Below are 15,617 nucleotides of genomic sequence, written 5' to 3' on the forward strand. Positions count from 1 at the left end.
GCCATAGTGGGGTGTATCCGTACGAGTCGGAGAACAGGAAGGGGGTAGAGAGCTTGGTGACACGGTGTCACGACAACAGCCTTTCCCTCGAGGTCAACAAGACAGGAGCCGGTCATTGACTTCAGAAAGGGAGGTGGAGCACAGGGTTCTGCCTACATTAACAGTGTTGAGTTTGGGAGGGTTGGGAGTTTCAGGTTCCTCAATGTCAACAGCCTGTCCTGGTCCAGCTACACGATGTCACTGCCAGGAAAGTTCACCAACGTCTCTACTTCCTCAGGAGGCGAAAGAAGTTCAGCAGGTCCCCGTCGATCCCGACCCATTTGTATCGATGCACTGTGGAAAGTGCCTATCCGGATGCAATCCGGCTTGGTATGCCGGCGTCTCTCTGACCAGGACACAAGAAACTCCAGAGAGATGTGGACCCCACTCAGCACATCACAGAAACCAGCCTCCCCCCCTCCATGGACTCTGTCTACACTTCCCACTGCATCGGTAAAGCTGCCGATATAATCAAAGGCTCCGCGCACCCGCATATTCTCACTTCCCCCTCTCCCAGTGGACGGAAGATACAAAGGCCTGAAAGCACATCCCGCCAGGCTGAAGGGCAACTTCTACCCCGCTTTCGACCTCACAATCTGCCCCGTTGTACTGTCTGCCGGCACTGCACTTTCTTTTAACTTTTTTAATTCTTTTTTTTAATTGGAGATAAAGCGCAAAAAAAAGCCCTCCGGGCCAAACAGCCACGCCACCCGAGAACCCATTTGTTCAATCCCAGGACAATTTTATAATAACCAGTTCAACTACTAGCAGTCCGTCTTTGAACCGTGGGAGGAAACCAGAGCACCCGGAGGAAACCCACGTGCTCACGGGGAAGAACGTACAAGCTGCTGACAGCTGACACCGGAATCGAACTCGGAACCGTGCCGCACTAACTACACCACCGCGGTGCCCACTCTGTAACGGTGACACTTTATTCGGCATTCTGTTATTGTTTTCCTCCCTACTGCAGCTTTGTAATGAACTGATCTGAGTGGATGGCATGCAAAACACAGATTTTCACGCATTCAATACACGTGTCAATAATAATAATTAATAAACAATCCATCCCACGGTGTGGCCCCTCCTCAGCTTTACCAACCACCCCCGATGACCCGTCATGGAGGTCTGGACTTTGGCGGGAGTTGTACTGAGCACTTACCGATTGTGCAGTCGTTGCCCTGTTGTTTCCACCCCGCGCAGCAGCTCAGCGAGGCCAGGCCACTACGAGACAAGCAAAGTGTGTTCATTGCTGGCGATACACGTGGGAAACTCGGGCCACGTCAGACACCCTCCCCTTTCTCCGGGCCGACAATCCAGTCCTTCAGTGGAAGGGTGGGTTAGATGACGGGAAGGGTGGTGGTGCTGTGGGTTGTCGAGGGTTACAACGGGGCACTGACGGGGTGCCGAGTCAGGCTGAGAAGTGGCAGATGGAGCTCCCTGGTTAGCCCACGTTTCGAGTTAAGGTGCATCACGTTAAAATCATGCCCCCTGGTATTAGCCATTTCCACCCTTGGAAAAGATCTTGGGTTATGCACTCAATCTGTGCCTCTTATCATCTTGTACACCTCTATCAAGTCTCCTCTCATCCTCCTCCTCTCCAAAGAAAAAAAGCCCTAGCTCACTCAACCTACCCTCAAAAGTCATGCCTATGATGGGAACAGACAGCTTACTTAAATGGTTCGGCACAGACTAGATGGGCCAAAAGGCCTGCTTCTATGCTTCTATGCTCTATGCTGTCTAATCCAGGTAAATCTCCTCTGCACCCTCTCTAAAGGTTTCACATCCTTTGTGTAACGAGGCGACCAGAACTGAACACAATATTCCCAGTCTGATATAACCAGGGTTTCATAGAACAGCAGTGTGACTTTGCGGCTGTTAAACTCGATCCCTTGAGAATGAAGACAATAAATCTGAAGGTAGAATAGTACATATAGTTTTATAATAAATTTGACTGCCTTTGAGGTATGAATGGAATCGAACACAGTATAATTATCAGACTAGATGATTACACAAACAACAAATTTTACAAAAAGTATGTCAGTGATGCTGAATATGATTCTGAAGCCATCCCCCTTGTGACAGATTACGGATCTGTATTGCAGATCCCTTTGTTGCACTAGATGCTTTGCCAATAAGACTTGTGAGTGGATGAAACACAAGAGATTCAGCAGATGCTGTAGATCCAGAGCAACTCACGCAAAATGCTGGAGGAACTCAGCAGGTCAGGCAGTATCTATGGAGGGGAGTAATCAGTCAATGTTTCAGCTGAGACCCTTCATCATGACTGGCAAGGAAGGGGCAAGAAGCCAGATTAAGAAGGAGAGGGGAGGGAAATAGTACCAGCTGGCATAGAAACTGTATGTCACAGAAACATAGAAAACGTACAGCACAATACAGGCCCTTCGGCCCACAAAGCTGTGCCGAACATGTCCTTACCTTAAAAATTACCTAGGGTTACCCATAGCCCTCTATTTTTCTAAGCTCCATGTACCTGTCCAGGAGTTTCTTAAAAGACCCTGTCATATCCGCCTCCACCACCGTTGCTGGCAGCCCATTCCATGCACTCGGCACTCTCTGTATAAAAAAACTTACCCCTGACATCCCCTCTGTACCTACTTCCAAGCAGCTTAAAACTATGCCCTCTCATGCTAGCCATTCTAGCCCTAGGAAAAAGCCTCTGACTATCCACATGATCAATGCCTCTCATCATCTTATACACCTTTAACAGGTCACCTCTCATCCTCCATCGTTCCAAGGAAGAAAGGCTGAGTTCACTCAACCTATTCTCATAAGGCATGCTCCCCAATCCAGGCAACATCCTTGTAAATCTCCTCTGCACCCTTTCTATGGTTTCCACATCCTTCCTATAGTGTGGTAACCAGAACTGAGCACAGTACTCCAGGTGGGGTCTGACCAGGGCCCTATATAGCTGTGACATTACCTTCTCAGCTCCTAAACTCAATCCCACAATTGATGAAGACCAATGCACTGTATGCCTTCTTAACCACAGAGTCAACCTGTGTGGTAACTTTGAATGTCCTATGGACTCGGACCCCAAGATCCCTCTGATCCTTCACACTGCCAAGAGTCTTATCATTAATACTATATTCTGCCATCATATTTGACCTACCAAAATGAACCAACTCACACTAATCTGGGTTGAACTTCATCAGCCTAGTTCTGCATTCCATCAATGTCCCGCTGTAATGTCTGACAGCCCTCCACACTATCCACAATGCCCCCAACCTTTGTGTCATCAGCAAATTTACTAAACCATCTCTCCACATCTTCATCCAGGTCATTAATAAAAATCACAAAGAGCAGGAGTCCCAGGACCGATCCCTGAGGCCCACCACTGGTCACCGACCTCCATGCAGAATGCGACCTGTCTACAACCACTCTTCGCCTTCTGTGGGCAAGCCAGTTCTGGATCCACAAAGCAATGTCCCCTTGGATCCCATGCCTCCTTACTTTCTCAAAGAGCCTTGCATGGGGTACCTTATCAAATGTCTTGCTGAAATCCATATACACTACATCTACCATCATCTACCAGGCACGACCTGCCTTTGACAAAGCCGATATGACTATTCCTAATCATATTATGCCTCTCCAAATGTTCATAAATCCAGCCTCTCAAGATGTTCTCCATCAAATGTGGAAACCATAGAAAGGGTGCAGAGGAGATTTACAAGGATGTTGCCTGGATTGGGGAGCACGCCTTATGAAAATAGGTTGAGTGAACTCAGCCTTTTATCCTTGGAGCAGCAGAGGGTGAGAGGTGACCTGATAGAGGTGTGTAAGATGATGAGAGGCATTGATCATGTGGGTAGTCAGAGGCTTCTCCCCAGGGCTGAAATGGCTTGCAGGAGAGGGCACAGTTTTAAGCTGCTTGGAAGTAGGTACAGAGGAGATGTCAAGGGTAAGTTTAGTTTTCTACAAAGAGAGTGGTGAGTGCATGGAAAGCATCGAGTTGGATAAGTCACAGGGACCAGATGAGATGTACCCCAGGATACTGTGGGAGGTGGGAGAGGAGACTGGTGAGCCTCTGCTGCTGGCAGCCATGGTGGAGGCGGATACGATAGGGTCTTTTAAGAGCCTTCTGGATGGCTACATGGAGCTTAGAAAAATAGAGGGCTATGGGTAAAGCTAGGTAGTTCTAAGGTAGGGACATGTTTGGCACAGCTTTGAGGGCCGAAGGGCCTGTATTGTGCTGTAGGTTTTCTATGTTTCTATGTAACTTACCAACCACCGAAGTAAGACTTACTGGTCTATAATTTCCTGGGCTATCTCTACTCCCTTTCTTGAATAATGAAACAACATCCGCAACCCTCCAATCCTCTGGAACCTCTCCCGTCCCCACTGATGATACAAAGATCATCGCCAGAGGCTCAGCAATCGCCTCCCTCACCTCCCACAGTAGTCTGGGGTACACCTCATCCAGTCCAGGTGACCTATCCAACTTCATGCTTTCCAAAAGCTCCAGCACATGCTCTTTCTTAACGTCTATATGCTCAAGCTTTTCAATCTACTGTAAGTCATCCCTACAATCATCAAGATCCTATTCCGTAGTGAATACTGAAGCAAAGAACTCATTAAGAACCTCTGCTATCTCCTCCAGTTCCATACACACTTTTCCACTGTCACATTTGATTGGTCCTATTCTCTCATGTCTTATCCTCTTGCTCTTCACATATTGTAGAATGCCTTGGGGTTTTCCTTAATCCTGCCCGCCAAGGCCTTCTCATGGCCCCTTCTGGCTCTCCTAATTCCTTTCTTAAGCTCCTTCCTCCTAGCCTTATAATCTTCTAGGTCTCTATCATCACCTAGTTTTTTGAACCTTTTGTAAGTTCTTTTTTTCTTCTTGACTAGATTTACAACAGCCTTTGTACACAACGGTTCCTGTACCCTACCATCCTTCCCCTCATTGGAATGTACCTATGCAGAACTCCATGCAAATATCCCCTGAACATTTGCCACATTTCTGCCGTGCATTTCCCTGAGAACATCTGTTCCCAATTTATGACCTGCTAAGTTTGTCAAGTCTTTTTTGTATGTGTCACTCTGAATTGGTTGAACATGGTGCCTTCACCAACCCTGACCTGTGGCTGAAAGGAAGGTCTTTATGAAGCAGCTGACAATGGTTGTGCCCAGGACATTGTCCTCAGGAACTCCTTTGTGATATCCCGGCACTGGTGTGAGTGACCCAGCCAGCCTTCCTCTGGGTGAGATGTGATGCTGTCCACAGGAGAGCTCCCCCTCGATGCTCACTGGGATTCTTGATGCATACTCGGTCAAACACTGCCTCAGTCACTCCCACATCATTCCAGAGATCAGCTCTCTGGTCTGCAGAGTCACAGAAAAGTGCTGCACAGAAACAGGCCCTTTGGCCCATCTAGCCCATACTGAACCATTTAAACCACCTACTCCCATCGTCCTTCACTGTGACCATAGCACCCCCCCCCCGCCATACCCCTACTATCCATATACCTATTCAAACTTTGCTTAAACATTGAAATCGAGCTCACATGGACCACTTGTGCTGGAAGCTCTTTCCACGCACTAACGAGCCTCTCATATTGCCCTTAAACTTTTCACCTTTCACCCTTAACCCATGACCACTGGTTGTAGTCCGGTTGTATCTTGCATTGATACTATTTATACCCCTCATAATTTTGTATACCTCTATCAAATTTCCTCTTAATCTTCTACATTCCAAAGAATAAAGTTCTAATCTATTCAATCTTTCCCTATAACCCTTATCCTCCAGCAACATCCTTCTAAATTTTCTCTGTACTCTTTCAACCTTACTTACATCTTTCCTGTAGGTAGGAAAGAGGATTTCCCGAGGACATCTTTCCTGAGGGAAGTTAGTATGGAAATAGCAGGGGCTCTGACAGAAATATTTGAAATGTCATTAGAAACGGGGATGGTGCCAGAGGATTGGCGTATTGCTCATGTTGTTCCATTGTTTAAAAAGGGTTCTAAGAGTAAACCTAGCAATTATTGGCCTGTGAGTTTGACGTCAGTGGTGGGTAAATTGATGGAAAGTATTCTTAGAGATGGTATATATAATTATCTGGATAGACAGGGTCTGATTAGGAACAGTCAACATGGATTTGTGCGTGGAAGGTCATGTTTGACAAACCTTATTGAATTTTTTGAAGAGGTTACTAGGAAATTTGTCGAGGGTAAAGTGGTGGATGTTGTCTATATGGACTTCAGTAAGGCCTTTGACAAGGTTCAACACGGAAGGTTAATTAGGAAGGTTCAATTGTTAGGTATTAATATCGTAGTAGTAAAATGGATTCAGCTGTGGCTGGATGGGAGACGCCAGAGAGTAGTGGTGGATAACTGTTTGTCAGATTGGAGGCCGGTGACTAGTGGTGTGCCTCAGGGATCTGTATTGGGTCCAATGTTGTTTGTCATACACATCAATGATCTGGATGATGGGGTGGTAAATTGGATTAGTAAGTATGAAGATGATACTAAGATAGGGGGGAGTTGTGGAGAGTGAAGTTGGTATTCAAAGCTTGCAGAGAGATTTAGACCACTTAGAAGAGTGGGCTGAAAGATGGCAGATGGAGTTTAATGCTGATAAATGTGAGGTGCTACATTTTGGTAGGACTACTCAAAATAGGACATACATGGTAAATGGTAGGGCATTGCAGTAGAACAGAGGGATCTGGGAATAATGGTGCATAGTTCCCTGAAGGTGGAATCTCATGTGGATAGGGTGGTGAAGAAAGCTTTTGGTATGCTGACCTTTATAAATCAGAGCATTGAGTATAGGAGTTGGGATGTAATGTTGAAATTGTATAAGGAATTGGTAAAGCCAAATTTGGAGTATTGTGTACAGTTCTGGTCACTGAATTATAGGAAAGATGTCAATAAAATTGAGAGAGTACAGAGGAGATTTTCTGGAATGTTGCCTGGGTTTCATCTCCTAAATTACAGAGAAAGGTTGAACAAGTTGGGTCTTTATTCTTTGGAGCATAGAAGGTTGCGGGGGTACTTGATAGAGATATTTAAAATTATGAGGGGGATAGATAGAGTTGACATGGATAGGCTTTTTCCATTGAGAGTGGGGGAGATTCAAACAAGAGGACATGAGTTGAGAGTTAAAGGGTAAAAGTTTAGGGGCAACATGAGGGGGAACTTCTTTACTCAGAGAGTGGTAGCTGTGTGGAACGAGCTTCCAGCAGAAGTGGTTGAGGCAGGTTCGATGCTGTCATTTAAAGTTAAATTGGATAGGACAGGAAAGGAATGGAGGGTTGACTGCAGGTCGGTGGGACTAGGTGAGAGTAAGAGTTCGGCGCGGACTAGAAGGGCTGAGATGGCCTGTTTCCGTGCTGTAATTGTTATATGGTTATATAGGTGGCCAAACATGCACACAATACTCCAATGTCTTATACAACTTCAACATAACATTCCATCTGCTGTACTATACTTTGAACTATGAAGGCCAACATGCCAGAACCTCTCTTTATGACTCTGTCTACCTGTGACACCACTTTCAATGAATTATGGGCCTGGATTACCAGGTTCCTTTGTCCTACCACACTCCTCGGTGCCCGACTGTTCACTGTGTAGACCTACCCTGGCTGATCCTACCAAACTTGTCTGCATTAAGTTCCATCTGCCAGTTTTTCAGCTGGTCCAGATCCCCTGCAAGCTTTGACTTGCTGTCCACTACACCCCCAGTCTTGGTGTCATGCACAAATCTGCTGATCCAGTTAACCACAATATCATCCAGATCATTGATATAGACGGCAAAACAGCAAAGGATCCAGCACCAATGCCCCAGGGACACCGATAGTCACAGGCATCCATCTCCTACCACTCTCTGGCTTCGCCCAGAAAGCCAAAGTCTAATCCAGTTTACTACCTCCTCCTGAATGCCAAATGACTGAGCCTTCTTGGCCAACCTCCCATGCAGGACCTTGTCAAATTACTTATTAAATGCCTCACGGGTGTTTGGGCTCATTCTGGCGGCCCCATCAGTGGCAGGAGCAGGCCACAGCGACGAGATTTCTGACAGGACGGTGACGCTTGTTTGAAGTACAGAAGGGACAATCGGGGTAGCCACTGTTGAGAGTAGGCCACTGGTGAGGGTTGGACTGTTAGGCTTGGGTCAAAGGAGGCTTCGGCTCTGGGTAATCTTATGTTAACGTTCCTTTTTCTCTCTTTCACTGTACCTGGTGTAGTAAATGGCAGTTGTGTGTTCTTCGTGCTGAATGTTGGAGTCCTGGGAGACCCAGAGTCTCCGAGGGAACTACATCTGCGTGAAGCGCATCCGGCTGCAGCTCCTTGAAGACCGTGTTAGGGATCTGGAGCAGCTGCTGGATGACCTTCGGCTTGTACAGGAGAGTGAGGAGATAATTGATCAGAGTGACAGGGAAGTAGTCTCCCTGAAACTGCAGGAGGAGCGTAGCTGGGTGACTGTCAGGAGAAATGAAAATGTGAATAGGCAGTTAGTACAGAGCACCCCTGCAGCCATTCCCCTCAATAATAAGTATACCGCTTTGGATACTGTAGTGGGGGATGACCTCCCAGGGGAATGCTACGGAGACCAGGTTACTGGCACTGAGCATGGGTCTGTGGTACAGAAGGGAAAGAGGGAGAGAGGGAGTGGTCGTGATAGGGGACTCAATAGTCAGAGGAACAGGTAGGAGATTCTGTGGACGTGAATGGGACACCTGGATGGTTTGTTGCCTCCCAGGTGCCAGGGTCAGGAATGTCTCGGATCCAGTCCACAACATTTTGGATGGGGAGGGGGAGCAGCCAGATGTCTTGGTACATATTGGTGCCAATGACATGGGAAGGAAAAGCAAAGGGGTCCTGAAAAGAGAATTTAGAGAGCTAGGTAGAAAGCTGAGAAGCAGAACCTCCGGGGTAGTAATTTCTGGGTTGCTGCCTGTGCCACGTGTCAGTGAGGGTAGAAACAGGGTGGTTTGGCAGATTAACCTGTGGCTGAGAGGCTGGTGCAGGGGGCAGGGCTTCAGGCTCTTGCATCGTTGGACTCTCGTCTGGGGCAGGCATGACCTGTTCAAAAGGGACAAGCTGCACCTGAACCTGAGGGGAACCAATATTCTTGCAGGCAGGCTTGTTAGAGCTATTGGGGAGGATTTAAACTAAGTTGGCAGGAGTGTTGGGAATCGGATTGAAGCGACTCGGGATAGAACAGATGGTAAAAAAAGTAAAGATAGCATGCAGACAGACTGTCGGGAAGTGCAGGCAGATGATAGGACATAATTGCAGCCAGCAGGGTGAGTATCAGTGCATTAGGGATGCAGAATCAAAAAGGGTAGCAAATGCAGTACTCAAAGTGTTATATCTCATACAGAGTATAAGAAATAAGGTGGATGATCTTGGTGCACTATTACAGATTGTCAGGTGTGATTCCTGAGTCCTGCCGAAGGGTCTCGGCCTGAAACGTGAACTGTCCTCTTTTCCATAGATGCTGCCTGGACTGCTGAGTTCCTCCAGCATTTTGTGTGTGTTGCTCGGATTTCCAGCATCTACAGATTTTCTCTTGACTCTCGGGTATGCCGTTGTGGCCATCTCTCAATTACAGCTGAAAGATGGCTGTAGTTGGGAATGCCCAAGGTTAGATGTTGTATCAGAGGGATATGCAAATGTCACTCCATTAAGAAAGGAGGAAGGCAGCAGAAAGGAAACTGTAGAGCAGTTAGCCTGTCTTCAGTGGTTGGGAAGATGTTAGAGCCAATTGTTAAGGATGAGGTACTTGGTGACACGGGACCGGATAGGAAAAAGTCAGCATGGTTTCCTTAAGGGAAAGTCTTGCCTGGTGAACCTGTTGGAATTCTTTGAGGAGATTGCAAGTAGGATACATAAAGGGGATGCAGTGGATGTTGTATATTTGGACTTTTGGGCGGCCTTTGACAAGGTGCCACACATGAGGCTGCTTACTAAGTTAAGAACTCATGGTATTACAGGAAAGTTACTGGCATGGTTAAAGCATTGGCTGATTGGTAGGAGGCAGCGGATGGGAATAAAAGGATTCTTTTCTGGTTGACTCCCTGTGACTAGTGGTATTCCGCAGGAGTCGGAGTTGGGACCACTTCTTTTTATGCTGTATATCAATAATTTAGATGATGGAATAGATGGCTTTGTTGCCAATTTTGCAGATGATACAAAGATTGGTGGAGGGGCAGGTAGTGTTAAGGAAACAGGTAGGATGCAGAAGGACTTAAACACATTACGAGAATGTGCAAGATAGTGGCAAATGATATACAATGTTGGAAAATGCATGGTCATGCACTTTGGTAGTAGAAATAAATGTGCAGACTATTTTCTAAACAGGAAGAAAATCCCAAATTCTGAAATGCAAAGGGACTTGGGTCCTTGTGCAGAACACCCTAAAGGTTAACTTGCAGGTTGAGTTGGTGGTGAGGAAGGCAAATACAATGTTAGCCTTCATTCAGGAGGTCTGGAATATAGGAGCAGGGATGTGATGCTGAAGCTTTATAATATGCTGGTGAGGCCTCTCCTTGAGTATTGTGAACAGTTTTGGGCTCCACATCTGAGAATATACGTACAGGCATTGGAGAGCGTTCAGAGGTGGTTCACAAAGACGATTCTGGGAATGTAAAGATAATCGTACAAGGAATGTTTGATGGTTCTGGGTCTGTACTCACTGGGATTCAGAAGGATGGGGGGAATCTCATTGAAACCTTTTGAATGTTGAAAGGTCCAGACAGAGTAGATGTAATAAGGATGTTTCCCATGGTGAGGGAGTCTAGGACAAGAGGGCACAGCCTCAGGATAGAGGGGTGTCCATTTAAAACAGAGATGCAGAGAAATTTCTTTCACCAGAGAGTTGTGAATTTGAGGAATTTGTTACCACAGGCAGCTGTGGAGGTGAGATCATTGGGTGTATTTAAGACAGAGCTTGATAGGTTCTTGATTGGACATGACATCAAAGGTTACAGGGAAAAGGCCAGGGAGTGGGTCTTTGGAGGGGAAAAAGGATCAGCCATGATTGAATGGTAGAGTAGACTCAATTGGCCAAATGGCCTAATTCTAATCCTATGTCTTATGATCTTATAGTCTAAAGTCCATGTGAGCAACATCTACTGCCTTGCCTTCATTAGCTTTCCTGGTAACTTCCTTTGAAAACTCCTGTAAGATTGGTTAGACATGACCTACCACACTTGAAACCATGGTGACTATCCTTAATCAGTCCATGTCTATCTAAATAATAACATATCCAATCGCTTAGATTAGAATACCTTCCAATAACTCTCCCACTACTGATGTCAGGCTCTCCAGCCTATAATTTCCTGGTTTATTTTTAGAGCCGTTCTTAAACAGCGGAACAACATTAGCTATCCTCCAATCCTCTGGCACCTCATCTTCACTAAGGATGATTTAAATACCTCTGCATGGTCACAAAGGGCTGCTGCAATTTCTGCACCTGCCTCCTCGTAGGCTTCAATGCCCTGTGGATTTATCCACCCTAATTTGCCTCACAGCAGCAAACACCTCCTCTTCTGTAATCGGTGCAGGGTCCACGATCTCACTGCCTCTTTGCCTCACTTCCATAGACTCAGTGTCTGACTCCTTGGTAAATACAGATGCAAAAAATCCATTTATGATCTCCCCCATCTCCTTTGGCTTCACCCATGGATTACCACTCTGATCTTCCAGTTACTTGCAATCCTTTTGCTCTTAACCATCTGTAGAATCCCTTGGGATTCTCCTTCACCTTGTCTGTAAGGGCAACCTCGTGCCTTCATTTATCTTCCTGGTTTCTTTCTTAAATGTTCTCTTGCGTTTCTTATACTCGATAAGCACCTCATTTGTTCCTACATGAATATACCTGCTATGCACCTCCTTTTTTCTTAACCAGAGCTTCAATATCTCCTGAAAACTACATCGGTTATCTTTACCTTTTATTTTGACAAGCTTTGTACTCTCAAAATTTCACTTTGAAGGCCTCCCACTTACCAAGCACACCTTTTGCCAGAAAACAGCCATCCAATCCACACTTGCCAGATCCTTTCTGATGCCATCAAAATTGGCCTTTCTCCAATTTAGAATCTCAACCTGTAGACCAGACCTACTTTTTGACATATTTACTGTGAAACTAATGGCATTGTGATCACCAGATGGGAGAAGTTTCCCTACACAAACTTCTGATGCCTGCCCTGTCTCATTCCCTAATAGCAGATCCAGTATCACATGCCCTCTCTCATTGAAACTTCTTCATACTGATTAAGGAAACTTTCCTGAACACGTTTGACAAACTCTATCCCATCTAGTCCTTTTACAGCGTGGGATTCCCAGTCAATATGTGGAAAGTTAAAATCACCTACTATAACAATCTTACGTTTCTTGCAGCGTTGTGCGATCTCTCTACAAATTCATTCCTCTAAATCCTATTAATATAATATAATGTAATACAATCCCATTAACATGCTCATACCTTTCTTAATTCTCAGTTCCACCCATAATCCTCACTAGACCAGTTCTCCAGACTGTCCTGACTGAGCAATGCTGTGACATTTTCCTGAGCAGTAATGCCACCCCTCCCCCTTTAATCCCTCCACTCTCCCACATCTAAAACAACGGAATCCCGAATACTGAGCTGCCAGTCCAGTCCCTCCTGCAACCTAGTCTCAGTAATGGCTACAGTATTGTACTTCCATGCATTGATCCATGCCCTGAGCTCACCTGCCTTTCCTACGATACTGCTTGCATCTCAGAATAATAGTCCCACCATACACCATGCTTGACCTTTTGATCTCTGACTTTTCTGAGGTTTAACAACATTGGTCTCCTCAACCTCTCCACCATCTGTTCTGGCCCTCTAGTTCCCATCCCCCTGCAACTCTAGTTTAAACCCCACTGTGCAGCATCAACAAACCTTCCCACTAGATATTAGCCCCCTCCAGTTCAGGTGCAACTGTCCTTCAGTACAGGTCCCACTTTCCCTGGAAGAGAGCCAATGATCAAAAATCTGACGTGCTCCCTCCTACACCAATTCCTTAGCCACATGTTAAACTGTACAACCTTCCTAGTTCTGGCCTCACTAGCGTGTGGAATGGGTAGCACTCTGAGATCACAACCCTGGAGGTTTTGCTCTCTAACTTAGCACCTAACTCCCTGAACTCCTTTTGCAGACCCTCGTCACGCATCCTTCTCATGTCATTGCCACCCGCATGGACCACCACCTCCGGCTGAAGAATGCCGAGGACTTGATCCAAGATGTTCCAGAACTTGTGTTGGGACCCAGGCCGTGGTGAAGGCTGGAACTGTGTGGTCTGAGGCACTGGGGAGCAAGTAATTGGCAAGTAATTTAACCGTGTTATTATCTCACACACTGCTGAACATCCTCTGGAGCCAAACAAACCAGGTGACTTGTCTGGGATAGTCAACCCGGCTTTATACATTGAAAATCATGCCTCATTGAGTTTTTAAAGTGGTTACCGAAACGATCAACAGAAGGTGTGGGGTGTCCAGGGAGGGGTGACACATCTGCTGACGAGGCTTGTCATGTCTACTGCAGTGCTGGGGAGGAGCAGTGGAGAGGGGATGGCAGAGATACACAGTGGGACAGAGAGAGAGTGAGAACAAGAAAGAGTGAGAGTGACAGACGGACAGAGACAGAAAGAGAGAGAGATAAAAGTAGAAAGAGAGAGAGAGAAAGGCAGACAGAGATGGAGAGAGAGATACAGAGAGTGAAACAGAAAGACACAGACAGCGAGTGAGGAAGAGAGACAGAGAGAGAGACAGGGATACAGAGCAAGAGACATTGAACAAGCAAGAGAAACAGAGAGTGAATGAGAGACAGAAACGGGGAGAGACGAACAGAGACTGTGAGTAAGTGAGAGAGACAAAGACTGAAACAGGGAGAGGGTGAGCAAGAGAGACTGAGAGAGAGACAGACAGACAAAGAGACAGAGAGCGAGAGGGAAGAGAGAGACAGACAGAGAGAGAGAGGGAGGGAGAGGGAAAGAGAGAGACAGACAGAGAGAGAGAGGGAGCGAGAGGGAAAGAGAGAGACAGACAGACAGACAGAGAGCAAGAGAGACTGAGAGAGAGAGACAGACAGACAGAGAGACAGAGAGTGAGAGGGAAAGAGAGAGACAGGCAGAGAGAGAGAGAGAGGGAGCGAGAGGGAAGAGACAGACAGACAGAGAGCCAGGGAGTGAGAGGGAAAGAGAGAGGACAGACAGACCAGGCCACACAATACATTCAGCTGAAGGACCTACCTTCCTGAGTGACACACGTTGGCTCCATTGGGATCGAGAGGCTGGAGACCGAAGCCCACAGCAATGGGCAGACGGTGACCAGGAGGAGTAGCGTGCCCATGGCTGCCCTCAGGGTACCCGGGCATGAGATTCCTGGCCTGCCCGAGCCAGCTGTGTCTCTCTGTCCCACTGGCCTGAACAGGGCTGCGCAGTGTACTTCAGAACGGCTCGGATACAGAGATCAGAGGCCTACTTCCTTGCAGGAAGTGTGGCTTGTTCCTGGGGAAACTGCTCTTGAGGCCCAGTTCTGTGATTCAGCTCGCATGGAACAAAGAAAGCTGACGGTGGAGACCCAGCGTTTATGTTGGACGGAGCACTTGAAGCCTCAGTGATGCCTTAATGAACAGGACTGATTCCAGACAATCCCAGAATCACTCTGCCCCGTGTGAGGCCATTCAGCCCATCTAAGCCCAGTGCTGGGAAGCTGGATGAGCTTCACACTCCATCACAACCTCTCCGATTCCCACTGGAAATCTGGTGTTCAGGCTGTTCTTGTTGGATCTCAGCACGTCCCCTCACCAACCCCCACCCCGCACAACCTCTCCGAATCCTGTCGGGAAGCTGGTGTTCAGGCTGTTCCTGCTGGATCCCAGCAGAGCACAGAGATCTCAGCAAGTCCCTGAACCAAACCTCTGTCCCTCTTGTATTTCACAAATACTGCCCGGGTCCCTCCGTGGGCTCTGTCTGCCTCAGTAAAGTCGTCAGCCCACCTGGACCATCCTCTCTTCTCCTTCCTCCCATCGGGCAGAAGATACGAGACTGAAAGCACGTCCCACCCAACTCGAAGACCACAACGGCATAAGGAATTAGGCCATTCAGCCCATCGGTCTGCTTTCTGTTTCCATCTTGGCTGCTTTATTTTCCCTCTCAACACTACTCTACGTGTAACCTCAACGAAATGACTAATCATGAACCTACCAACCTCCACTTTAAATGCACAGCTGTCTGTGGCGATGAATTGCACAGAGTCATACCCTGAAGACATTCCTCCTCGTCTCCGTCTGTTCTAAGGCTGTGCCCTTTGGTCCTAACAGTTCTCTGTCCTATTGAAGAGTCCCTGGTACGATGAAATGGACTCCTGACCTCACAATGTAGCTCGTTAAGACCTTGCACCTTCCTGTCTGTCTTTCTCTGTAGTTGTTACACTTCATTCTGCATTCTGTTGTTGTTTCCCCTTGTTCTACCTGAATGCACTGTAATGGTTTGATCGGTGTGAACTGTATGGAAGGCCTCGCAAGGTCCAGCCCCGCTGTCGGACTGTTGTGGGAGGTGGAAACGGGACGGGGTTCTGGGGAAGCCGTA

General features: G+C 47.0%; 1 protein-coding gene across 2 annotated transcripts in view; it reads right to left on the reverse strand.

Annotated features, from left to right (window-relative positions):
* scarf1 (scavenger receptor class F, member 1) overlaps positions 1-14,794 on the reverse strand; it is a 38,388-nt gene extending 23,594 nt beyond the window's left edge. Inside the window, exons 1-2 of one of the 2 annotated variants that reach the window (XM_072242918.1) lie at positions 14,277-14,794; positions 1,199-1,260 (exon numbers count right to left, since the gene is read on the reverse strand). In XM_072242918.1, the coding sequence (XP_072099019.1) occupies positions 1,199-1,260; positions 14,277-14,401 (187 nt within the window). In that variant the 5' untranslated portion in view covers positions 14,402-14,794. The remainder of the gene's footprint in view (positions 1-1,198; positions 1,261-14,276) is intronic. The other variant, XM_072242917.1, reaches the window with a different exon arrangement.
* Positions 14,795-15,617: the final 823 nt, after the last annotated feature.

This window comes from Mobula birostris, chromosome 25 (genome assembly GCF_030028105.1).
Source record: "Mobula birostris isolate sMobBir1 chromosome 25, sMobBir1.hap1, whole genome shotgun sequence".
NCBI lineage: Eukaryota > Metazoa > Chordata > Chondrichthyes > Myliobatiformes > Myliobatidae > Mobula > Mobula birostris.